Source organism: Bos indicus x Bos taurus, chromosome 7 (genome assembly GCF_003369695.1).
Source record: "Bos indicus x Bos taurus breed Angus x Brahman F1 hybrid chromosome 7, Bos_hybrid_MaternalHap_v2.0, whole genome shotgun sequence".
NCBI classification, from domain to species: Eukaryota; Metazoa; Chordata; class Mammalia; order Artiodactyla; family Bovidae; genus Bos; species Bos indicus x Bos taurus.
The window spans coordinates 97,878,837-97,903,901 of NC_040082.1; the positions used below are offsets into that span (position 1 = coordinate 97,878,837).

Sequence of the window (25,065 nt, forward strand, 5' to 3'; positions counted from 1 at the left end):
ATTTTTTTAAAATATAATTTTATGGAATAGGAAATAGCAACCCACTCCAGTATTCTTGCCTGGAAAATTCCATGGACAGAGGAGCCTGGTGGGCTACCGTCCATAGGGATCACAAAGAGTCAGACACAACTGGGCTCTTCCTTCTCCTCTCTATCCCCCTCTGCCTTTCTTGTCACTGCTGCTTTGAAAATTAAAAGATAAAAGAAAAATATGGTTTTATGTATTTAATTTTGGCTGTGCTGGGTTTTCATTGCCGTGTGGGCTTTTCTCCAGTTGCGGCGAGTGGGGCTCTTCTTTGTTGTGGTGGGTAGGCTTCTCACCGTGGCGGGTTCTAGAGTGTGCTGGCTTCAGCAGTTGCAGCGTACGTGCTTGGTGGTTGTGGTTCCCTGGACTCTAGAGCACAACCTCAATAGTTGCGGAGCGTGTGGGGCCTAGTTGCTCTGCGCCATGTGGGGTCTTCCTGGACCAGAGATGGAACCTGTGTCTCCTGCATTGGCAGGTGGACTCTTTACCAGTAAGCCATCAGGGAAGCCCCTGCACTTGGGCTATTTTTATCTTAAGCAAGACCATTCTGCTTTCCCGACCTCACTTTCCACAGCTGGAAAATGGACAGGTCATAGTAGGTGAGTGGCTTTCAGTCAGAGATGGTCACGCACGATGCATCCAGATGCAAAAGCACACCACATGTATGCTCATAAAAGTGATCTCGGTAAGCATAGCCATTCACTCAGGCAGATACTCACGCTCACAAGCACACACAACACATAGACAAAGTCACACCGACACATATACATATAGACAATCCCACATGCACACACACAAATAGCTAGTCACATTCTCACGAAGATAACAGCCACATTTACAAAGAAAGCCATCAGAACAGTCATGCACATAGTACCACACAGACACGTGATTACACAGAATACTATTACACAAGCTTACAATTAGACAAGAAACCACAAAGACATTCAGCCACACAGAAACAGTCACAGACAGTTAGACACACAACTGCCCATAGTCAACAGCCCCACAATGTCACAGAAACAGTCAGCTCCACTCACATACAGATACATAGTCACATAGGCTCAGTCAACCACACAGAATCACAAAGCATAGGAAATCCCATATAGTAGGGCTTCCCAGGTGGCGCTAGTGGTAAAGAACCAAGCTGCCAATGCAGGAGTCAAAGAGACGCGGATTCGATCCCTGGGTTGAGAAGATTCCCTGGAGGAGGGCATAGCAACCCACTCCAATATTCTTGCCTGGAGAATCCCCATGGACAAAGAAGCCTGGCGGGCTACAGTCCATAGGGTCTTATAGCTATAGTCGGATACAACTGAAGCGACTTAGCACGCACGCACATACAGTAACTTGGTTAGCAAGCTTCCTGGGACAAACTGGCAGACAATTTGGGCTGAGATCTTCCACCTGAACCCACCTCCTCTCACAGAACCCCATTAAAGGAGACCTCGAGATCTGGGCTCGTGATTTCTAGTACTCATTTTCTCGAGCCTCATCTGCCTGTTTTAACTCCAGAATCTCTCTGCACTCGCCCCCTACAACTGACCAACCAAGAGCGGGCCGAGCCCCTCATAGGGCCAATCAGAGCAGAAATACAGCGGGCCAATCGGATTGACCGGCTCGCCTTCAGCACCCCCCCCTTACCGGTGCTTCCGCTCCTTAAAGGGGGTTAAGGTATCTCTGCTAGGCGCGCCGCTTCCACCTGCAAGGCTGCCGTAGCCCCTTTAAAAGGCAGAGCCGTGAAAGAGGGGGGTCCTAGGACGAACCAATGACAAGCCCCATTTAGCCTCTGCCCCGCCCATCCCCACCGGAGGTCAAAAGTCTCGTTCTATGGCGCTGTGGCCTGTGCAGTGAACCCGGGGGCTCCAGGTGAGGATTCGCGAGAGGGGCGAAGGGTGCAAAGGGCCAGGGCACTTGGTGGGAGCCGCTCTGCTCAGACGCCTCCAATTCTCCAGGTCGGCTGTAATTGTTCTGTTTGCCCGCTCGCTGCCCACATGGCCCTGAGAGGCGTCTACGCGCAACTACTGAACCGCGGACCCGGCCTACGAGTCTTTCGTTCATGGAGCTCGGCGACAGCGCAGACCGGTCAGTGCTTGACCTGGGATGGAATGGGGAGGGAGAAACTTGAGGCTTGGGAGCTTTTTCGGGGTAATTTTTCCCGTCCTATGTTTGCAGAGAAAGGCGAGAAGACCCAGAGTCGATCGGCCAAGCGTAAGGACCCCTGGTTGCGCCGTGCGTCTGCGCCCCTCGTCCAACAGTCCCCTCGTCCAACTGTCTGTCTGTCCCCGATGGGTTCTGTCCCAGAATCCGGGGTCTGCCCAGGCGGGGAGGCAGGGCCGTGGCCAGGGCCAGAGGCGCTGAGGCAGTGAGTTTCCCCAGAAAGACCACTTTGCCAGTCCTGTCTGCAGCCGACATTAGTTGAGGGTTGAGGGGTGGGGCTGAGGATTCTGGGGGAGAGGAGGGCGTGGTGGTCGGGTGGACAGGGCTGAGTAGAGTCCCACTTCCTCCAACCCCGCCCAGCTTCGCGGCCTGAGTTTGACTGGAGGGATCCACTGTTGCTGGAGGAGCAGCTGACAGCAGATGAGATCCTCATCAGGGACACCTTCCGCACCTACTGCCAGGAGCGCCTCATGCCCCGCATCCTGCTGGCCAATCGCAACGAAGGTGCTCAGGCAGGCGGTTGGGCACTCTGGAGCTCCCACTGCCACCTGAACCTGCACCCTCCATCATGCACACCAGCTCTGCCTGCTCTGGCTGGGCTTTAGAGCACCTCTGGCTCTGGGCTAGTGCTCCAGAGGGCCAAGGCTGGGCCTGAAGTTGGGGCATCTATCCCTTTGCAGTTTTTCACCGGGAGATCATCTCAGAGATGGGGGAGCTCGGTATGCTGGGCCCCACCATCCAAGGTAAGGACACATTTCTCTCCATACTCTGCAGCCCTCCACTGTGTCTTGAAAAGCCCCTTTCTTTCCCTGAGCCTAGTTTCCCAGTCTGCAAAGAGAGGCTGTTATGTCTCTGAAGCGGCTGTGGGGATGAAATTAATAAACCCTCAAGCTAGAGCCAGCTTGGTGCCCTCTCCTTGGGTGCTCCTATGGGACTCTGTCTCTTGGGCAACAGGAATCACTGGTCTCAAGTGGGCAGGGCTTTGTTCCACATTGTTCTATTTCTCTCCCCTCCCCACCCAACCCTGGCCCATCCCACGGCCCCACCGCCCCCCCACCCCAGGGTATAGTTGTGCTGGAGTCTCATCGGTGGCCTACGGGCTCCTAGCCCGAGAGCTGGAGCGAGTGGACAGCGGCTACAGGTCAGCAATGAGTGTCCAGTCTTCCCTTGTCATGTACCCTATCTATGCGTATGGCAGCGAGGAGCAGAAGCAGAAGTACCTGCCCCGGCTGGGTGAGTAGCCGCCTGGGGAGCCTGGTGGACAGAAGATAGTCCCAGTGATCTGAAACTCAGGACCAGGGCTGTCCCTCAGTCCTGCCTTGTGTTCTCACCTCTAAGGGTATTGCCAATGGCCCCTCAGGCCCCCTGCCAGTCCGTGGACCCCACCCCACATCTGATTCTCCTAGGTCTTTCTTGACTCTGCCCCTTTCTCACCACCATTATATCCCCTGTGATTTGCTTTTCTCTGCTCCCCATTGCAGCCCAAAGTTTAAAGTCTAACTTTAAACTTTAAAAGTTTAGAGTTTAAAAGTTTAAAGTCTTAACTTCCCAACGGGATCCACAAGACCCCATGTGGGCAGACCTCTGCTGACCTTTCCAGCTCATCTCTGACTACTCGCTTGACTGCTCCTTTGCAGTTGGACTCAGCAGCTTGGAATTCTCAGTTGTGCCCCTGGACTTTTGCACATCCTGGTCTCACTGCCAGGACTGCTCTTCTGCATACCTCTTCCTGCTTAACTCCTTTTCAGTGCCCTTCAAGACAGTTTAGCCAACCCCTTCCCGACTCCTGTTTGGACCTCCCCCCATTATGGCATTGTGACTATGACCTGGGTGAAATATCTGTTCCCCCCACCACCTGGGAGTGCCGTGAGGGCAGGGCCAGGTCTGTCTTGGCCTGGCTCAGTGGAAAGGCCCGCAGTTTTCAGTAGAGGGATTGGATGGGTGACCGGCAGCCTCATGATCTCATCTCATGTCTGCAGCCAAGGGGGAGCTGCTGGGCTGCTTTGGGCTCACGGAGCCCAACCACGGGAGTGACCCTAGTGGCATGGAGACCAGAGCCCGCCACAACCCATCCAGCAGGAGCTACATCCTCAATGGGTCCAAGACCTGGTGAGGCGGGAGCCTGGGGTCCTCAGGCAGGTGGGCAGGGGCAGTGGGTGATGGCCAGAGCCCTCACTGCCTGTCCCGCCTCCAGGATCACCAACTCGCCTGTGGCCGACTTGCTGATAGTATGGGCTCGGTGTGAGGATAGCTGCATTCGGGGCTTCCTGCTGGAGAAGGGGATGCGGGGCCTCTCAACCCCCAGGATTGAGGGCAAGTTCTCTCTGCGGGCATCATCCACAGGGATGATTATTATGGATGATGTGGAGGTGCCAGAGGAGAATGTGCTGCCCGGGGTGTCTGGTCTGGCGGTAAGCAGCAGCCACCTTGGGAACTGATAGCAAGTCACCTGCTGCTTCTCTTTTCTTGGGCAGGCCCCTTGCTAGGGACCCAGCTGGGGAAGAGATACCCATGGAGCCAAACAGTAGTGACTTGGAGAGGCTCTGCCTGGCTCACTGATGTGTGCTGAAACTGCCCCCCTCTCCTTTTTAATTTTTATCTGTGCTGGATGTTCCTTGCTGCATGGACTTTTGTCTAATTGCAGTGAGCAGGGGCTACTCTCTAGTTGTGGTGTGTAGGCTTCTGTAGTTGAGGTGCCCAGGTTCTAGAGCACAGGTTCAATAGTTGCGCACTGGCTTGTTGCTCTGTGGCATGTGGGATCTTCCTGGACCAGAGAGCAAACCTGTATCTCCTGCATTGGCAGGTGGATTCTTTACCACTGAGCCACAAGGGAAACCCAAAACCGCCCCATTTTGGTGACCATCTCACTCAAGCTGGCTTGGCCTGGGACACATAGAGGCCTGAACCAACTTAATTCTGCTTGCATGTGCATCTTCCTGTCTCCTTACCTCAGACCCTAGATCTGAGCCTCCCGTCCAGATCTTGGACTGGGGAGAACTGTATGAAAACCAAGAGTGAGTAGGCAAGAAGCAAAACCCTATGTGCATTGTTGGCTCTGATGCCAAAGCCATGTGTGACTTCAACAGTTGTCCTGAGTCTCCCTGGTTTACACTGACTGCATATCAGGGGTGTCTGGGGAGGGGGCACTTAATAGTTCTCTACAGGTTCTCTCATCTCTTGGTGGGGCTGAGGCCCTGTCTCAACCCTACAGGGTCCCTTCGGCTGCCTAAACAATGCCCGCTATGGCATCACATGGGGTGTGCTTGGAGCTGCTGAGTTCTGTTTGCACACGGCCCGGCAGTACACTCTGGACAGGTGTGTGGGGGCTACATGACAACTCCCAGGGGTATGGGGCGGGAGGCTTGGTCTCCATCACTAACCCCTCCACCCTTGGCACCCAGCCACCAGACCTAAGTTCCCTGCTCTGTGAATTGGCTGAGGAAGTCCTTCTGAGCAGTGAGGGGCTCAGTCAGCAGCAGGGCCAGAGTGAGCTGAGTGGGGACACAGCTCACTCTGGGGCAGCCTGGAAAGGCCCTGGGATAGGTCTGGGGAGTGCCCTCCTCTGTAAGATTTGCCTTGACCTTGCCTGCATAGGATCCAGTTTGGTGTCCCACTGGCCAAGAACCAACTGATTCAGAAAAAGCTGGCGGACATGCTCACCGAGATCACGTTGGGCCTCCATGCCTGCCTGCAGCTCGGCCGCTTGAAGGATCAAGACAAGTAGGGGCTCTGTGTGTGGGAAGGGGCAGGCAGCTATGGCAGGAGGACCCGGTGCCCCTTCTAGGCATGGTGGTGGTTGGGCCTTGGAGAGAGGACCTTCCTGCCTGGTGGCCCCTGGGGACCCCGCCCTGCCTACCTCTCTCTCACCGGGAGCCATGTCCGCTGCTGTGATGTAACCCTCCTCCCGGCTGGCTTTGCCTGGGGGTAGGGATGCCTGGGTGCCCAGAGCAGGGTCAGCTCTTTGTAACCCAGTGTTTGTGACGTCTGTGCTGTTTCCAGGGCCGCCCCGGAAATGGTCTCTTTGCTGAAGAGGAATAACTGTGGGAAGGCCCTGGACATTGCTCGCCAGGCCCGAGACATGCTTGGGGGGAATGGGATTTCTGATGAGTATCACGTGATCCGGCATGTCATGAACCTGGAGTCTGTGAACACCTATGAAGGTGGGGGCTGGACTCCTGGGGTGTGTGGGGGGGTTCACAGTGGCCTCACATCTGGGGAAGGGGACAGCAAGGAGGGGCAGGGGCAGCAGGCTCAGCTCCTGCTGTCAGCTGTCTGGCACCAGTTGGCAGCATGATGTGGGCAAGTCCCCCCCTCGGTCCTGCATCTGGAGTGGCCCACAGGGGGACCATGGAAGTCCACACTCCCAGTCCTTTCCCCCGTCATGCTCGAGGAGCGATGTTCCCAAGCCCTCTTACGGCTTCCTCGGGCATCCCCAGATGGGGGCACAACACCCAGTGGGCTGGCGAATTCAAGGAGGTGAGTGTGCAGCTACACACAGGAATCAGCACTCCATTTTACGTGAGAAAAAGAAAAACGGTAAATCACTGGCAGGCTGTGGTGTCTGCACCTGGTAACTGGTTGTGACTCCCGTGGGCCCAGAACCCCTTGCCTCGTAGGAAGACAGACATAGAAAAAGATAATTAAAAAGAAAAAAGGTGCGGGGACTTCCCTGATGGCCCCGTGGTTAGGACTTGGCGCGTCCACTGCAGTGGCCTGAATTTAGTCCTTGGCTGGGGAACAAAGATCCCACAAGCCAAGGTGTGGATGAAAAAAAGAAGAGAGATATGTAATTCTAGTGTGAGCCATGCAGACTAGAGGGAGCTTTAACAGGACTCAGTCTCTGAGGGAGAAAGTGGAACCATAAGAAGCCTTGAGGGAGGTGTAGTTCCCTGGGCAGAGATGGAAGTAGCGTCCAGTGCTGTCTGGGTGGGGCATTCCAGACGGCAAAGGGGAGGGGGCGGCGATTCTACAGGCATGACAGGGACTCTGAGGACAAGCTGAGGGGACCTCCAGGTGGTTTTATGCAGGGGAGGGGCGGGATCAGATTTGCACTTTAGGAAGAAAAGAGAATTATTTTGCTCCATAAAAGGGAGGGCATAATCTCTGGTTTCTGCCTTGGGAAGCTAAGGAAGAACAGATGAGAACAGGAGGGCTGTAGAGTGTTCCCTTTGTGGATGTGGGGTGGGATGTGGGATGTGTGGCTTGGGGCAGTGGCTCCAGGATGAGGGGGGCAGGGATCAGCTGGGACAGGCAATTAATTGTCTGATGTTTGCTTTCCTGTCCCTCCTGCGGGTAAGAAAGGGCCTGATCCATTTCCCGCAGAGCTCATTAGCTCTTTCCACCTCTGCGGGAAGAAAGCATGGCTGGGTTGAAAATCAAACATTTAATCAACTGTGGGGTTGGGGTGGGGTGAATCTGGGAGAGTACCAAAGCTGGGCCCATGGTGGGGGCTGGACTTGCTGTGCTTTGAGGCCTGGCACAAAGAGCATCGGTTGGGTTTTGTTTGCTTGTTTTTGCCAAAGAAGTATTGCAGAACTCTGAAAAACAATTTTCTCAGCATGGCCCAAACGGTGGCCTTCCTTGGTGGCTGTCACTAAGAGTGACTCTCCTGGTAGCTGTCAGCATTCCCTATCTTTGTGAATCTGTTCTTCTTCCAGAGTAGTAGCCTGTGGGGGGACATGAAGATTGACTTTAAAAGCAATTTGTGGGGGATTTCCCTGGTGGGCCAGTGGTTAGGACTCTGCACTTCCACTGCAAGGGACACAGTCAGGGAATTAAGATCCCTGGTTGGGGAACTAAGATCCCACATGCCATGTGGCACATCCAAAATAAATAAGCAAAATTTAAAGAAAAATAAAGGGAAATCGCGAGCTGTTAAGACTGCAAACTGACTCTGCATTTATTTGTCCAGGTACTCATGACATCCATGCTCTGATCCTTGGAAGGGCTATCACAGGGATCCAGGCGTTCGTGGCCGGCAAGTGAACCCACTTCACCTGGGAGCCCAGATGGCACCAAACCCCTCTCCAGGGAGACACAGGGCTTGGAGCTTAGTTGGAGAGGTGGCAGATGGAGCCAGTTCTTCTGGTGGGAAGTGAGAGACACTGATTTTTAAATATCAAAATTTCCCTTTTGAAGTCATTCAAATGTGTTCCTTAAAGAGAAGATGGGACTTTCTGTACTGAGTGTCTCAATCCAGTTTTGACCGTGAACAGGCATGGACTCTACCTGCCTTGGAACAGAGGCTCCTCGACGGGAGCAGGGAGTGGGGAGGAGAGTGACATGGAAGCAACTTGTGAGACCCACCAGTGTCTAAGTGAACTGCTCCATCCACATGGCAACATTCACTCTGCACCCTCTGACCCTCCCATCTGGGGGCAAGTGCCTTATGCTGGACGCTGGAGCAGAATGAGGGGTAAAGAGAGAGAATAATAAAAGAGTGTGCATGTCTGACCCCACCGTGTTGGATCACATTTTCTGGTAACCAGTAACAGGAAAAAGGAACACGTGAAAGGGCTGTGAAGCACGCTGGGACCCAGCAGGGATTTCCCCAGCCCAGAAGTGATCTGGGCCATGTTGAAGTCTTGGGCTTGGCTGTAATAAATAAACCCAGGTGGGCACTGCCAGGGCTCGGGGCTGAGGGCAAAGGGGACTTTGTCCTTTTTGTCACCCACCACAGAGCGGACACACAGTGTAGGAAATAACAGTCCGGCTTCTTAGTTCGGACACACCACATACAGGTGCATGGGGCCATGCGTAGGGTGGCCAGAGCACCGGGGCCTTTGCAGACAGTGGCTCCTGTGGGGTTTAGAGCCTGGTGATGCTAAAATCCTCGCTCTCTGTTGATATTTACTTTAAAAAAAAATGTTTTTTTTTCTGGTCATACCTCATGGCATGTGGGATCTTAGTTCCCCCACCAGGGACTGAACCCGTGCCCCCTGCATTGGGATCATGGAGTCTTAACCATTGGACAGCCAGGGGAAGTCCCTGCTGACATTTACTTTCATCTTAGCCCCTACAACTCTCATACCTCAGGCTGGACACAAAGGTCTTTGTACACAGTCTCCACGGTGTGGCATACTTGTTTGAGCTCTGTTTCCAGGTGACTGATCTTTGCCATCTTTTGGGTGAACTCTTGGAGCTTTTCCTGGATGATCTTGTTGTGGTGATTATAAATCTGATACATCCTCTCCTCGAGCTTCTCTGTCAGGTCTGAAACCTTTGAAGGAATAAGAGGTGCTCTTAGAAAATCAAACAAGAGGCGTCAAGAGACATTTTTTCTGACTGGCTCTTTAAGATTTCTGCAGTTTATCTTATAAAAGTGGTAAAAACAACTCTGGTGACTGGCAGTGAAAAGGCCTATGTTAAATTTTTCTTTTTTTTATGAGAAATAATTTCAACTTGATGCATCTTCAAAGAGTGATTAAAAACATGATTCAAGAGACAGTAAAAGTTTAGGTCAAACAAAGTAGAAGAATGTGACTTTACATATATGTATTATATTATTATATATTACATATATAATTATATAATCTATAATTATATATTTGTGATTATAACTATATAATTATATAATTTATATATAATTATATAGTTATATTACATTATACATATATAATTATGTAATATATAATTATATATTACTTATATATATGTATTAGTGTAACCTTATCCCAGATCATTTTTCTTTTTAAAAAGAAAAGTGCAAAATTATGTATATAAGCTCAGTCAGGTTAGGAGGAAAGTATCTAGAACAGAGACTAGAGGAAAACATGCAACAAAGTGGCCTCTGGGTTATGGTATCATCTGAATATTTTTATCTTTTTTTTTCTGCTATGTTATATTTTTCTCTAAATTTGCTATGTACCAGGTAGGTAGGAATGTGGCTGAGGGAGGAAGTCAGCCTGTCATTGAGAGATGATGTGTGGAATTCACAAGTTGTCTGACTTATAGGACACATTCTGAAGAAGCATCGGGGACAACTATTAATAACAGACCTGAACATAATATTAGGTTTTGTTAGACATAAGCCCCAGGCATGTTCAGGGACTTTCACTTTCCCAAATCATGTGACTTCGGGAGGACTAGTGGGTGTGATAACTCAGGTTATGCCTCAGTCCCCTCCTGCCACAGCCATTAGCCCAGCATGAAGGTAAGGGGCTAGTCTGTGATACAGGTGTATCTTGGCTTCTCATCCTGGCTCTCTCACTCAGGCAAATCATTTCCAAACCTTACTTTGCCCGTCTGCAATATGGTCCAAGCTCTTCTCTGCAGGATTGCTCTAAGGGTGAAATCAGGTGCCATACGCAGACTGTCTAGAACATGTGGGGAACGTAACAGCAGTTCATTGCCTCCCCCTTTATGTTTCACATAAGGAACACCTCCTGCCTTTCCCTGGGCTTCTGCAGTATGTGGGGGGAATCAGTAACCTTGATCTTGAGGCTGTCTCTGAAGTTGGTCATGAGGGCATGGTCCTTCTGTCTGCTCTCGTTGATGTTTTCGATCAGCTCCTGGGCCCTCTTCTTCAGCATGTCGATGCTCGAGTCCAGAGAGGAAAAGTAGGGTCCTGACTTTCCTTCCAGCATCATCAGCTGGCGGTTGGCACTGGAGGTGGCGACAGAGGGGCTAGAAACCTGACTTCTGAAAGTATAGGAAACTTGAGATCAGCACCAAACTTTCCTGAGAGTGGCTGATCTGAATTAGCTCTGTGGTGGGAGGAGAACCTGTGCCTGGTGTTTTCTGTTGTTGACACTTGTTTATTTCATTCACACCCCTCCCCCACCCTGCCCCTGAGGGGAAGGGACAGCTTAAGAGTCAGCCTGCCAATGCAGGGGGGACACGGGTTCAATCCCTGCTCTGAGAGGATTCCACATTCTGTGGAGCAACTAAGTCTGTGCACCACAACTACTGAGCCTGGGCTCTAGAGCTCATGCACACGATGACTGAAGCCCACACACACTAGAGCCTGAGCTCTGCAACAGGAGAAGCTACCATGATAAGAAGTCCTTGAACCACAGCTAGAAAGTAGCCCTCCCTCTCCACAATTAGAGAAAGCCTGTGCACAGCAACCAAGACCCAGTGTAGCCAAAAATAATTTAATAAAAACATTAAAAAAAAAAATACCCCCAGAAGAGTTTGTTCCACACTGTGTGTGCTAAGTCACTTCAGTCATGTCTGACTCTTTGCGACCCATGGACTGTAGCCTGCCAGGCTCCTCTGTCAATGGGATTCTCCAGGCAAGAATACTGGGGGGGTTGCCATGCCCTCCTCTAGAGGATCTCCCTGACCCAGGGATCCAACTCATGTCTCTATGTCTCTTGCATTGGCAGGCGGGTTCTTCACCACTAGTGCCGCTTAGGAAGTAGTACTAGTACTGTACATGTGACTAATATTATGCAATTCGACTAAATGCATAGTTAGTGAAATGGTGAAAAAAAGCTAAATAGAATGAACAAAGGTGAACCTGATAAAATACAACTATTAAATCAAGTGTGGGCAAACAACGATGTATCAGGGCCAAGAGCAGAAAAATTTAGAAGTATTTTGCATACAGACCGCTTTGTCAAGGCCTGTAAGTTTTTGCTCTGCTTTAGAAAAACAAAAGTGGGGGACTTTCCTGGTGGCCCAGTGTTTAAGACTCGGTGCTCCCAATGCGCATTGCTGGGTTTGATACCTGGTCAGGGAACTATTGATAGATCCCACATGCTGCAACGAAAGATCCTGAGAGCCACAACTAAGACCTGGCACAGTTAAAAGAAAAGACGGTAAAAGAAATAAAAACACAAAAGTGGAAATTGTGGGTAATGCATATGAATGAGGTTTATGCAAAAAAAAAAAGTTGTGATCTGATCAACAGATCCATTGGTGTTTTAAATTAAGATAAAATGTTTAAAGGGCTTCCCTGGTGGCCCAGTAATTAAGAATCAGTTTGGCAATGCTGGGGAACACCAGTTTGATTACATATGTTGTCAAACTAAGCCTGAGGGCCACAACTATTGAGCCTGTGCTCTAGAGTCCAAGAGCTGCAACTATGGAGGCCCGTGCACCCAAGAGCCGGTGCTCTGCTACAAAAGAAGCCACTGCAATGGGAAACCCACACACCACAACTAGAGAGTAGCCCCTACTCACTGCAACTAGAGAAAGCCTTCATGCAGCAATGAAGACCCACCACGGCCAAAAAATAAATAAATCTTTTTTTTAAAGAAAGATAAAGGGTTTAAGATGATTTTTTTTTTTTTGTGGCTATTTTTTTTTTTTTTATCTGCCCTGCACCACGCTAAGGTACCCGCTTCATCTTGCTGCACCTTCACAACCACACTCTGGGGTCTGTCCCCATTGTCTTTACCTCATAGCTGAGGACACAGGCTCAGCACGACTGTGTCACTTTCTCAGGATCCCTAGTCTGTGCAGAGCTGGGTGTGGCACCCAGCTGGCCTGACCCCCAGCCTGGGCCATTTCCTCCGAAGTTCTCGTCTTCCTCCTCACCCTGAGGTGCTTCCAGCTCTGAATGGCTGAGACTCGGAGGTGCCAACACAGCAGCTCTTCCACACACCAGTTCACACACAACCATAAAGCCATGACTGCAAGCCAGGCACAGCTACTGAGAAAAACACATCGTCATTTTTGGATGCTTCCTCCACACAAATATTTTTCTTGGCTTTTCTCCAACTGCTTGAGCTCTTTCTTCTGGCTCAGGATACAACCACAGGGAAACTTGAGTGCATGACAGCCAGGGTGGCCAGGCTCTCACTGACACAGAAGTCCTCAGGCCTGAGACTGTGTCCCCTGGCTGTGTCCTGGATCTCATGTTCTCCTTACCAGATGGGCTTTTTGTCCTTGGGCCTTTGCACTTGCTCTCTGACAGTGAGACCTAGCCTAGGCTACTACCTCGTTTGTTTATACAATTTTTTATTTTTGACTGTGCTCTTTGCTGCTGCACGTACTTTCTCTAGTTGCAATGAGCAGGGGCTACTCTCTAGTTGTGGTGTGTGGGTTTCCCATTGTGGTGGCTTCTCTTATTGCAGAACACAAGCTCTAGGCACTCGGGCTTCAACACTTGCGGTATGTGGGCTCAGTAGTTGTGGCACATGGGCTGAGTTGTTCCCTGACATGTGGGATCTTCCTGGACCAGGGATTGAACCCGTGTCCCCTGCACTGGCAGGCAGATTCTTAACCACTGAGGTACCAGGGAAGCCCCTGATGCCTCTTTTGAAGCGCCGCCTGTGACCCCGTGCCTATCTCTACCACTGTGCGCTTATCTCTGATGCCGCTCTTATCTCCCCATTTATCTCTGCATTCCCAGGATCCAGCACATTTTGAGTCCTCCACTGTTAACAAACGAGTGAATGAAGGACACTGATCTAGTCCTCCCTGTTCTGGCATTACACAGCGCATGCAAGTTCATCTGCCTGCAGAGCCAGACGCTTGTGTTCAGAGCATCTGTCACAGATGCTCTGTGTTCAGGCACACCCGAGAAGGTGTGCCTCTGATCAAGGCAGATATTTTATAGCAAAACCTTATTGATAGAAAACAAAGACCAACTAAAGGCTCCCTGGGCATTCCTGTAAAAAAAGGTTGTGCTGTCCTCTTGACCTGCCTCTCATGGGAAGAACAGTAATAGTGCATCGAATAAATGAATGAGTGATTAGGAAAGGCTTTCATTACCATCCACGCTCCCATGTTTCCCAAACTTACCCCCATCCCACGCCTCTCCTCTGAGCTCCCAGTAAGGTACCTGACTACCCCTAGGCCCTCTCCACTTGGCTGTTCCAGAGGCATTTCAAACTTCTCTAAATTTGCACACCAACTCAAAGTTGTCCACCCTCCTCCTGTCATTGAAGAACACCAAAAGTCACCTGGTACCCAAGCCAGAAACTTGGCAGCCACCCTGGAGCCTGGCTTCTCTCTGTCCTTCCAAATCCCCTCACAAAATCAGACTTCTCTGGTGGTCAGATGGTTAAGAATCTGCCAATGCAGGGGACATGAACTCGACCCCTGGTTCTGGAAGATCTCACATGCCGGGGGGGCAACTAAGCTCCTGCGCCTCGACTACTGAAGCCCACATACCCTAGAGCCTGTGATTCACAACAAGAGAAGCCACAGCTCCACACCAACAGTAGCCCTTGCTCACTGCAACTAGAGAAAGCCTGCATGAAGCACCGAAGACCCAGTGCAGCCATAAATAAATACATAAAATTTCTTAAAAATGAAAAAATTAAAAAAAAAACAAACCCAACAGAAACAAATCCCATCACAATATCAGACTAGCCTGGTGCTCCAGTGCCTAGGAATCTGCCTGCCAATGCAGGGGACAAGGGTTTGATCCCTGAAAGATCCCTCCTGCCCTGGGGCAACAAAGCCCCAAGGGCCACAACTACTGAATCCGCTCACCTAAAGCCCAAGCTCCAACACAGGAGAAGGCCAAGCACATGAAGAGTAGCCTCTGCTCTCCACAACTAGAGAAAGCCTGCGTGAAGCAACAAAGACCCAACACAACCTAAAATAAACTAATTTAAAAAGAATCCTGTCACAAAAACCTTTCATTTCATACCTACTGTTCCTACCTGGGCCTTAGGGCCCTTTGAACCACAATCAGAAATCCCACTTCTGCTCCACAGCCTACAAGACACCCCCCGCCCCCCCACACCAGCTGCAGGATCAAGTAAATTCCCTAGTACAGCACACAAGGCTTTCCAGGGCTGTGGAAAGGCCTCCATCTTCTCTTTTCACCCTCCACTCCCAGCAATTTGGAACCTTCCACAATTTCACCAAATCCTTTAGCCTTTGCCTGAAATGACTTTTCTTTTCTGTCAACTTCATGATACAGCATTCAGAGCACCCCTCTCACCATCGCTTACTAATCACAACACTGCCAGTTTGTATGCTCAATTCCCTCCAGGCGCCCTATGCACTCTGGGCAGAGAGTGCATTGTATTCATTCCAGAGGCATCACCACTGTTTCCTGAACACCAAAAGGAAAGAATTACCATCTGAGATGGACGTAACATTCTTGCTCGTAAGGCACTTTGTACCCGCAGTTGCTTTGTTGTCCCCACTGTATAAGGGCTCTGAAATTAAAATCAATGAGAGAACCAGGTGTTTCTTTTTTGTGTCATTGCTCACAACCTGCTTGAGCTGCTAACTGTTCAAAGTCGCTCCTTTCTCAGGCTCAAGGGATGAAGCTGGAACCCGTCTCCGTGGCAGCTACACAAATGGTGAAAAATCACTTGAAATCGGCTCATTCAAATTTCGTGGTGGGACAAAGGCCTGCATCAGATGTCTGCAGAGAGCATCTTGATTTTCCCCAACCTCCCCTTTGGGGTTTTATTCCTTTCCATTTCATCTTTCTTAATACTCAGCAGCTGCATATTAATCAGGACACTAATGAATCATAGGCTTCTCTGGGCCTGCATTCACCAATTAACTTTAATAAACAAAACACACCGTGTCCTCTCCACTGGCTTCCCTGGTTCAGGCCTGCTTCTGTTGCCCAACCCTGGATGGAGGCCAGGGACTGGAAGTGGGCCCAACAGAGCAGGCTGCCTGCGCTCAGGGTGGGGCAGTGGGGGGCAGGGGTGGGGGTTGTGAACACATCCCTACGCTCATCTATGATGGTCTGTCCTAAGGAGTTCCTAATTCAGCTTTGAGGATTAGGACCTAGTTTCCGAGCAGGGCCCACGCTGGCAGGAGGCCCAGGAACGGCGGAGGAAATGGGTCTAAGCAGAGAGACCATCTGTTCGCTCCAGGTAAAGCTGTGATTGGCAGGCGTGAGAGCCAGAGCCCCCCGCTGGTGGGGGCCCTCCCTCCTCGGGCCTCTAACAGATACACAAGTAAACAATTCGCCAGCCACTTACGACCACCGCAGGCGGTGGTCCCAGGAGGGGAGGTGAGCTAATCAAACATTCAAGGAGGAACACAACAGCATCTCTGGCGCCTTGGCAAAATGATGTTTTGCTGAAGTACAGCCAGGAAAGGGGAAGGTTTGATTGAAGCTGCAGAGCCCACTCCTTTCACCCTCTGCTCATCTCTCGTGAAATGTGTTCACATTTTAATCATGTCACTGACAGTCTGCTGAGGGATCTGTTAACTGGCCCTTACATTGGTTCTAATCCATGTTTCTCAACCCAAAGCTCTTTCAGAACTCCTCAAAGTCTCAATGATTTGCAATTGTCTGTGTCTCCTCACCACTTAGATCACCGTCTAAACATACTATTTGCAGGAAGGTGTTATCAAACAAACTACTTTAGTTCTCTTTTTTTCTGGTCTCCAATAAATAGCACACACTTGGAAACCGTTCCACACTGTGCTCTGTTTTACAACTGAGGCCTCTGGGAGGCAAGAGGAAGCTGGCTTTCTGCCTACAGTCCTCAGCGGCCCTGTCCTGAGCCTCATTCTATTCCCAGGTGAGCTCCTTCACGGAAACAGTGACTCCCACAGCGCCATCTCTCTGGCCCCCGGCCCCACCCATCCTGAGTGCTCAGCCAGAAAGTCCAACCCTGTCCTGGACTTATTCATGCGTGTGTCTCTCAGTTCAGTTCAGTCGCTCAGTCGTGTCGGACTCTGTGACCCTACGGACTGCAGCGCACCAGGCCTCCCTGTCCATCACCAACTCCCGGAGCTTGCTCAAACTCATGTCCATCCAGTCGGTGATGCCATCCAACCATCTCATCCTCTGTCGTCCCCTTCTCCTCCCCCTTTCAATCTTTTCCAGCATCAGGGTCTTTTCAAATGAGTCAGTTCTTCGCATCAGGTGGCCAAAGTATTGGAGTTTCAGCTTCAGCATCAGTCTTTCCAATGAATATTCAGGACTGATTTCCTTTAGGATGGACTGGTTGGATCTCCTTGCAGTCCAAGGGACTCTCAAGAATCTTCTCCAACACCACAGTTCAAAAGCATCAATTCTTCTATGCTCAGCTTTCTTTATAGTTCAATTCTCACGTCCACACATGACTACTTGTAAAACCATTAACTTTGACTAGATGGACCTTTGTTGGCAAAGTAATGTCTCTGCTTTTTAATATGCTGTCTAGGTTGGTCATAGCTTTTCTTCCAAGGAGCAGTGTCTTAATTTCATGGCTGCAGTCACCATCAACAATGATCTTGGAGCCCAAAAAGATAAAGTCTCTCACTGTTTCTATTGATTCTCCATCTATTTGTCATGAACTGATGGGACTGGATACCATGACCTTAGTTTTCTGAATGTTGAGTTTTAAACCAACTTTTTGACTCTCCTCTTTCACTTTCATCAAGAGGGTCTTTAGTTCTTCTTTGCCTTCTGCCACAAGGGTGGTATCATCTGCATATCTGAGGTTATTGATATTTCTCCCAGCAATCCTGATTCTAAGATTGTGTATGTCTCTGGCCACCTCAAACTCAGCAAGGGCAGAATGCAACTCATGCCTCTGCCAGTTGGAAACCAAACCACCTCGAGCCAGAAAGCGGGCAGCCCTTTCTGTGCTGGTAAGCATTTAGCAACTGGCTCTCTAGGGAGTAGAGGAGGAAGTGGCAGGGGAAACCTTGATTTGTAGTATTCAACTTTCATGGTGCACAGACTCCCACTATAGCCAATTTCAAGCTACCAACATGAAGTCACTAAATGCCAGGCTGGGAAGAGATGTGTAGAACTGGCTCCTGCTGGTAGGAGCGAGCTCCAGGCTCTAGCACACCGCAGCTGGGAGACCTTGTCAGCTCATCCCTTTTCTCATGCCTCAATAAATGAATCGCCCCCCCCACCCCGCCAATCTTCTCTCCATCTGCCCCGCTAGACATCCTGCAGAAGCCTCCCACCTATCTCCCAGGTCCACTCCCACCCCCTCCCACCCATTCTTCACAGAACAGCTGGTGTCTTTTTATAACAGGAACCTGAGCATGTCACTTCTCTGATTTCAGCCATTCCCCGCCTTGGTATCTACCTAACAGAAACAAAAACTTATACACGGATGTTCACAGCAGCCTTATTCACAAGAACCAAAGAACAGAAACAATCTAAATTTCCAACAGCTGATGAGTGGATAAATAAAATGTGGTACATCCATAGTTTAGAATATTATTCAGCTATATAGAGGAATGAAGTTCTGATACATGTTACAACATGGATGAATCCTGAAGACATTATGCTCGGTGAAAGAAGCCAGTCACAAAGGATCACACAATTGTATGATTTCATTTATATCAAATATCCAGCAGAGGCAAATTGTAGAGACAGAAAGTAGAATTGTTGCCAGGGACTAGGAAGGACATGGGCTTGCCAGGTGGCACTAGTGGTAAAGAACCCGCCTGCCAATACAGGAGACATAAGAGATGCAGGTTCAATCCATGTTTCAGGAAGATCTCTTGGAGGAGAACATGGCAACCCACTCCAGTATAACTGCCTGGAGAATCCCATGGACAGAGGAGCCTGTCTACAGGCTACAGTCCATGGGGTCGCAGAGTCAGACATGACTGAATGAGCACACACATGCATGATTACAGAGGATACGTTTTCCCAGCAACCTGACCTCTTTCGTGTCAGTGCTTGTTCAATAAATGCCTTTTTCATCAGATGGAAGCACTGAGAATGTATGAGCCTGTCTGTCCAATGTAACCAGGGTATCACTACCACCAATCACGAAGCCTGACACACTGGCCTTCCCTGTCCCTACCTCAGAGACTTGCAGCTCCCTCTGCTTGGAATGTATGGGCCTCTGGACACCTCCTGGCTGGCTCCTCCTTATGTGACCTCCTTAGAGATCAACTATTCCAAACTCCCTGTCACTCTAGTTGCTCCTCGGTTTTGTTTCTTTACAGCACTTGCCACCAATTGAAATGACATTAAAAAAAATTATCTTTTAGAAAGTTCAGTTCAGTTGCTCAGTTGTGTCCAACTCTGCAACCTCATGGACTGCAGCATGCCAGGCTTCCCTGTTCATCACCAACTCCCTGAGCTTGCTCAAGCTCATGTTCATTGAGTTGGTGATGCCATCCAACCATCTCATCCTCTGTTATCCCCTTCTCCTCTTGCCTTCAATCTTTCCCAGCATCAGGGTCTTTTCCAATGAGTCAGTTCTTCACATCAGGTGGCCAAAATACTGGAGCTTCAGCTCCAGCATCAGTCCTTCCAATAAATATTCAGGGTTGATTTCCTTTAGGACTGACTAGTTTGATCTCCTTTCCGTCCAAGGGACTCTCAAGAGTCTTCTCCAGCACCACAGTTTGAAAGCATCAATTCTTCGGTGTTCAGCCTTCTTTATGGTCCAACTCTCACATCCATACGTGACTACAGGAAAAACTATAGCTCTGACTACACAGATCTTTGTCAGCAAGGTGATGTCTCTTTTTAATATGCTGTCTAGGTTGGTCATAGTTTTGCTTCTTTTAATATGCTGTCTAGGTTGGTCATGACTTTTAGAAGGTCAGCTTGGCAATAGACCCAACATAGTCAACACAATATTGAAGAAGAATGAAATTGGGAGGACTGATGCTACTTGATGTGATACCAGTGAAAGAATATAAAATAGACCAGTGGAACAGACTAGAGCCCAGAAATAGACCCACACACATGTAGTCAACTTATCTTTGACAAAGGAACAAACAAAATTCAGCAGAGAGAGGAGCATCTTTTCAACAAATGGAGTTGTAACAATTAGACATCCACATGCAAAAAAAGTGAAGTTAGACACAGATCTTGCACCTTTAACAAAAATTTTCTCAAAACAGATATAGCCCTAAATGTAAAACTATGGCAGAAAGTGAAGAAGAACTAAAGAGTCTCTTGATGAAAGTGAAAGAGGAGAGTGAAAAAGTTGACTTAAAACTCAACATTCAGGAAACTAAGATCATGGCATCTGGTCCCATCACTTCATGGCAAATGGGGAAACAATGGAAACAGTGACAGACTTTATTTTCTTGGGGCTCCAAAATCACTGCAGATGGTGATTGCAGCCATGAAATTAAAAGACACTTGCTCCTTGGAAGAAAAGCTATGACCAACCTAGACAGCACATTCAAAAGCAGAGATATTACTTTGCCAACGAAGTTCCATCTAGTCAAAGTTATGGTTTTTCCAGTAGTCATGTATGGATGTGAGAGTTGGGCTATAAAGAAAGCTGAACACAGAAGAATTGATGCTTTTGAACTGTGGTGTTGGAGAAGACTCTTGAGGGTCCCTTGGACTGCAAGGAGATCCAACCAATCCATCCTAAAGGAAATCAGTCCTGAATATTCATTGGAAGGACTGATGTTGAAGCTGAAACTCCAATACTTTGGCCACCTGATGCGAAGAACTGACTCATTTGAAAAGACCCTGATGCTGGGAACGACTGGAGGTGGGAGGAGAAGGGGACGACAGAGGATGAGATGGTTGGATGGCATCACCGACTGGATGGACATGAGTTTGAGCAAGCTCCAGGAGTTGGTGATGGACAGGAAAGCCTGGCATGCTGCAGTCCATGGGGTCACAAAGAGTCAGACACTACTGAGTGACTGAACTGAACTGAAATGTAAAACACAAAACTATAAAACTCCTATAAGACATCATAGGGGAAAATATAAGTGACTTTGGGGTTGGTGGTGACTTCTTAGACACAATATCAAAACAAAGAATTGGTAAATTGGACTTCATTAAAATTTAATACTTCTACTCTGTAAAAGACACCATTAAGAGAATGAAAAGACCCGTCACAGACTGGGGCAAATCTTTAAAGAACACAAACCTGGTGCTTCCCTGGTGGCTCCGTGGTAAAGAATTGCCTGCCAGTGCAGGAGACATAGGTTTGATCTCTGGTCTGGGAAGATTCCACATGCCTTGGGGCAACTAAGCCTGTACACCACAACTACTGAGCCCACATGCTGCAACTACTGAAGTCTGCGTGCCCTCAAGCCATGCTCCACAACAAGAGAAGTCACCGCAATGAGAAGCCTGGGCACCACAACTAGAGAAAAGCCCGCAGAGCAAATATGACCCAGCATAACCTAAATAAATAAATAATTAATAATTTTTTAAAGACAAAACAAAAGACTTAAAAAAAAAAAAAAACCTGCAAATCTGATAAAGGCCTGACATCCAAAATATTCAAAGAACTCATGAAACTCAGCAATAAACAAATAATCCAAAAAAAAAAAAGAAAAGAAACATCCAATTTAAAAACAGTCAAAGATCTGGACACCATACCAAAAGTTGTGCAGATGTCAAATAAGCATATGGAAAGATGTTTAACTTCATACTTCATAATGAAGTTTCAAATCAACATAACAATGATACCACCATTAGAATGGGGGAAACCTAAAACACCGACAACACCAAATGCTGGTGAGGACCTAGAACAACAGGAACACTCATTCATTGAAAACAGGAATGCAAAATGGTTCAGCCACTTTGGAAGACATTTTGGCAGTTTCTTTCAAAACTAAAAATATTCTTACTGTATGATCTAGCAATTGTGCTCCTTGGTATTTACCCAAAGGAGCTGAAAATTTACATCTACACAAAACCTGCACACAAATGTTTACTGTAACTACATAAACAACTAAATTGATAAAACTTGGAAGCATAATTGCTGAAACTTAAAAGCAACCAAGATGTCGTTCAATAGGTGAAAAGAAGTCAGCTCCAAGAGAGTAGGAATTCTGATTTGTTCACTATTGTATCCTCAGCATCTAAAACAGGGTTTGGGTAAAGGAGACCCTTGATAAATATCTGGTGAATAAATGTGCAAGACAAGAATGTCTTTTTAAAGTAATCTGCAACACTGCTCTTTTTCTTGCTCCAACATCACAATTTCTGTTAGTTTTATCTTCTTAAATCTAGCCAAAATTTGACTACTTCTCATCACCTCCATGGATCTACCCTAGGTCAAGTCACACTCATTTTGCACCTAAATTATTCCAGTTGCCTTATCACTGGCCTCCCTGCTTTCAATCCAGCCTTTGATAATCTATTCTCTACTCAGCAGCCAGAGGAAGCCTTTTAAAACTTTAGTCCAATGGACTATGGTGGTTTAGTCACTATGTCCAACTCTGGTGATCCCATGGACTGTAGCCTGCCAGGCTCCTCTATCCATGGGATTCTCCAAGCAAAAATGGAGTGGGTTGCCATTTCCTTCTCCAGGGATCTTCCTGACCCAGGAATCGAACCCCAGGCCCCAGGTCTCCTGGACTGCAGGCAGATTCTTTACTGATTGAGCTACAAGAGAAGCCCAGTGGACTACACTTCAAAAAAGGGCCAGACAGGAACACTTCCACTTTGCAGGCCATATGGTCTGGGTTGCTTCTGGAGAAGCAGCCCTGTCCTAATAAAACTTTATTAACAATAATCCTGGAACTTCCCTGGTGGTCCAGTGGTTAAGACTCCATGCTTCCATTGTAGGGGGCACAGGTCCCATCCCTGGTCAGGGAACTAAGATCCCACATGCCACAGCCCATTCCCCCTCGCCAAAAAAAAAAACGCCTCACCCTGCAGTAGTCAATTCCTGTCGCTCCTCTAATTCCATGTCTTTTCATGGGTAACTATCACCCAAAGTCCCATCACCTGTTTAACTATCTCTTATTATTTCCCTCTTACCCATGCTTGCTGCAGCACAATCCTCCCTTGGGGCCTTTGCAGCTGCTGTTTCTTGGCCTGGAATGTAGTCCTCCCTACCCTCATGGTTCTCGTATCATCTCCCCATGAAGCCTTCCCTGAGCCTCTAATCTAAACTGGCCATCTGCCACACTCTCCCTATTTTTTCCCCCAGAACACTCAGCATCCCCTGACTGCCATATATTCCTGAGTTTATAGACTTTATCCTAAAATGTCAGCTCAATGCTATTGATACCCTGCATGGCCCTGTGGGGCTCCTGGGCTTAAGACCTTTCTGTGGCCCCTGTTTCTTTGATTACAGGAAACAACATTCACTCAGCCTCCATGCTTCCCTGAGTTCCAATGGGCTGATTCAAACAGTTGTTAGGGAAAGGAAGGGATGGGAGACCTGGGAGAAACAGTCAAAAGTAGCCTTGGGGCAAAGTCCTATTTCCCCACCAGGGGATATACACAATATCTTTGAGCTATTTCTGCAGATACTGACACCCCTTCCAGGTAGAAGAAGCTGATGATTAATGATGGTAGGCTGCCCACAAACTGGTAGACCCCAGACCAGCTGGACTTGAAGGTTGATGCTGACTCTACTTCCCTCACCATCACCCCCTCAGAACAATGCAAGCCTGTCATTACATTGATCCTTATTACCTACCCTGACCATGAACCCTGTCTATAAGACCTTCCCCCAGGAGGGGGCGGGGCAGAGTTCTTGAGGTGCTAATCTACTGTGTTTCCTCTTTGGCAAAGAAATTTCTCCTCCATAACTCTTTGTATTTCTGTTCAGCATCAGTGCACAGAGAGCCAAGATTTTGGCATCACTGTGTCTCCAGTGTTTCCATCCCAGGCGAGTATTGTGGACGAGTATGTGCAACAAATGCACCAAGAGCAGACAATGGTAGGGTCTGGAAGAAGAAAAGGGTAAATGAGGGACTCAAGGGTCTGTTTGGGTCCGATGGATCGGGTTCTTCCTCACCTAGCTGGCCCTTGACAAGCCTCCTCATCGCGGGTCTCCTCACCCTGTTGCTGTTCCTGGTTCTCCCCCAGCAGCTGTGGCTCCTGGTCCTTGAACTCTACGTGGGGCATGTCCACCTGTGAGCACAGCTAGCGCTTGAGAGGTCAAAGGAGGGAGGGAGGGAGGGCAGGAAGTGGTCAGGTCCCCCTCCTCCCTCCCCTTCAACCCTGAGCACCTCTGGGTGCTGCTGCGGCATGCTGTGGACCTGCAGGAGAGATGGGCGGGGCTGGGATGGGCACCACGAGGACGGGGGCGTGGACGGGGGGGGGAACCCTGTGCCTGGAGCACAGGAGGACTGAGGTGGGGAGACCTGGAGGGGACGGGGTGAGGCCTGGGTCTCCTGCTGGGGTGCTAGGGTGCCTGGGCTCCTAATTGGTGTGTAAGTCGGCTCGAGTCCTTCGAGGAGAGAGAAGTAGGAGAAAAAGAAGAGAAACGGGTGCGGTGCGTGGGTGTCTGAGTCTTTCTCTACCCTACTCCTGCCACGCGCCATGGGTGGAAGTAGGTCCTTCTGGCCAGGGCTGTCAGCGAGTCAGTCATACAGTCGGTTAGTCAGAGCCCGGGAGGTCAGTCAGGAAATCGGGGCCCAGCCGGGCGAGGAGCGGCCTGGATGGCAGGAGACAAGCGGCCGGTCTCGGGTTCGTCGGGGAAGCCCAAGATCGCTGCCGTTCCCTGCCTGTCAGCCCGCCGCCCGCGCGAAGGAAACAAGTGCAGCGTACTCCCTGTCGCTCCATTCCGTCTTTTCCCGCCTTCTCGTTCGTGCCCTCTGCGCACACGCTGGCTCCGCCCCCGGAACGCTCCGCCCCCACGCATGCGTAGCGGCGCGAACCTTGGGCCTGCCTCTTTTAGCAAACTTGCGCGCGCAGCGCGGCAGGAGCGGCCGTTGAGTGTCGGTTGGGCTGTCCAGGCGCTGCGCGCGCAGCCCGCATAGCCGGGAGGATCCGGTGGTTTCTGTGCTCGCGTGTGCGCATGTGTGAGGAGGCACCAGGGCACAAGGTGAGCGGCGGAATACCTTGCACCATGTGTTCATTCGTATGTTTCAGTTCATTTTTCATCTGCTCAGGCCAAAGAAATCTTGCCAATAAAAAATTCTGACTTTTGCTGTCATTTGATTACGACCTACTGCCCTTACTGAAAAAAGCTGATGTAATTACCACCTTGAATCAGTTATCTGCGCTCCAAAACCAGAAGCTCCTTGAAATGGCGTCGCTGGCCCTTACAGAGTTGAGCCCATACCCTTCAATGATAGTAATAACAATAATGAATAGTGACAACAGTAGTCATAATTGGCACACGAGGAGAAAATATTTAAGAACTTGTATCC

General features: G+C 49.3%; 2 protein-coding genes across 4 annotated transcripts; one reads left to right on the plus strand and one right to left on the minus strand.

The window, feature by feature from the left end:
• Positions 1 to 1,678: 1,678 nt before the first annotated feature.
• On the plus strand, positions 1,679 to 8,634 carry GCDH (glutaryl-CoA dehydrogenase). 3 transcript variants are annotated; one of them, XM_027547910.1, is made up of 12 exons: positions 1,679 to 1,890; positions 1,977 to 2,106; positions 2,197 to 2,232; positions 2,542 to 2,685; positions 2,862 to 2,924; positions 3,244 to 3,414; positions 4,161 to 4,290; positions 4,376 to 4,592; positions 5,393 to 5,496; positions 5,776 to 5,901; positions 6,181 to 6,341; positions 8,093 to 8,634. In XM_027547910.1, exons 2-12 carry the CDS (start codon positions 2,016 to 2,018, stop codon positions 8,164 to 8,166), a joined length of 1,317 nt encoding a protein of 438 aa, XP_027403711.1. In that variant the 5' UTR covers positions 1,679 to 1,890; positions 1,977 to 2,015; the 3' UTR covers positions 8,167 to 8,634. The 3 variants fall into 3 exon arrangements, with proteins under 3 accessions (XP_027403711.1, XP_027403710.1, XP_027403712.1); XM_027547909.1 differs by having other exon boundaries at positions 1,745 to 1,890; positions 2,197 to 2,253; XM_027547911.1 differs by lacking the exons at positions 1,679 to 1,890; positions 1,977 to 2,106; positions 2,197 to 2,232 and adding an exon at positions 2,270 to 2,386.
• On the minus strand, positions 7,550 to 24,538 carry SYCE2 (synaptonemal complex central element protein 2). Its single transcript, XM_027547913.1, has 5 exons — positions 24,461 to 24,538; positions 23,706 to 23,821; positions 10,611 to 10,785; positions 9,212 to 9,400; positions 7,550 to 7,847 (listed from the first exon to the last, which is right to left on the minus strand). Exons 1-5 carry the CDS (start codon positions 24,473 to 24,475, stop codon positions 7,800 to 7,802), a joined length of 543 nt encoding a protein of 180 aa, XP_027403714.1. The 5' UTR covers positions 24,476 to 24,538; the 3' UTR covers positions 7,550 to 7,799.
• Between the last annotated feature and the right edge of the window lie 527 nt (positions 24,539 to 25,065).

Bases quoted from the DNA above. Each gene is read 5' to 3' on its own strand.
- GCDH (XM_027547909.1), top strand. From the start codon at position 2,016: ATGGCCCTGAGAGGCGTCTACGCGCAACTACTGAACCGCGGACCCGGC. The intron at 3,415-4,160 runs GTGAGTAGCCGC...TCATGTCTGCAG, and splicing joins GAAGTACCTGCCCCGGCTGG to CCAAGGGGGAGCTGCTGGGC. The intron at 5,497-5,775 runs GTGTGTGGGGGC...TTGCCTGCATAG, and splicing joins CGGCAGTACACTCTGGACAG to GATCCAGTTTGGTGTCCCAC.
- SYCE2 (XM_027547913.1), bottom strand. The intron at 10,786-23,705 runs GTGAGGAAGAAC...CGCCACCTCCAG, and splicing joins GCTTGTCAAGGGCCAGCTAG to TGCCAACCGCCAGCTGATGA. The intron at 9,401-10,610 runs GTTACTGATTCC...ATTCCTTCAAAG, and splicing joins GAGACAGCCTCAAGATCAAG to GTTTCAGACCTGACAGAGAA.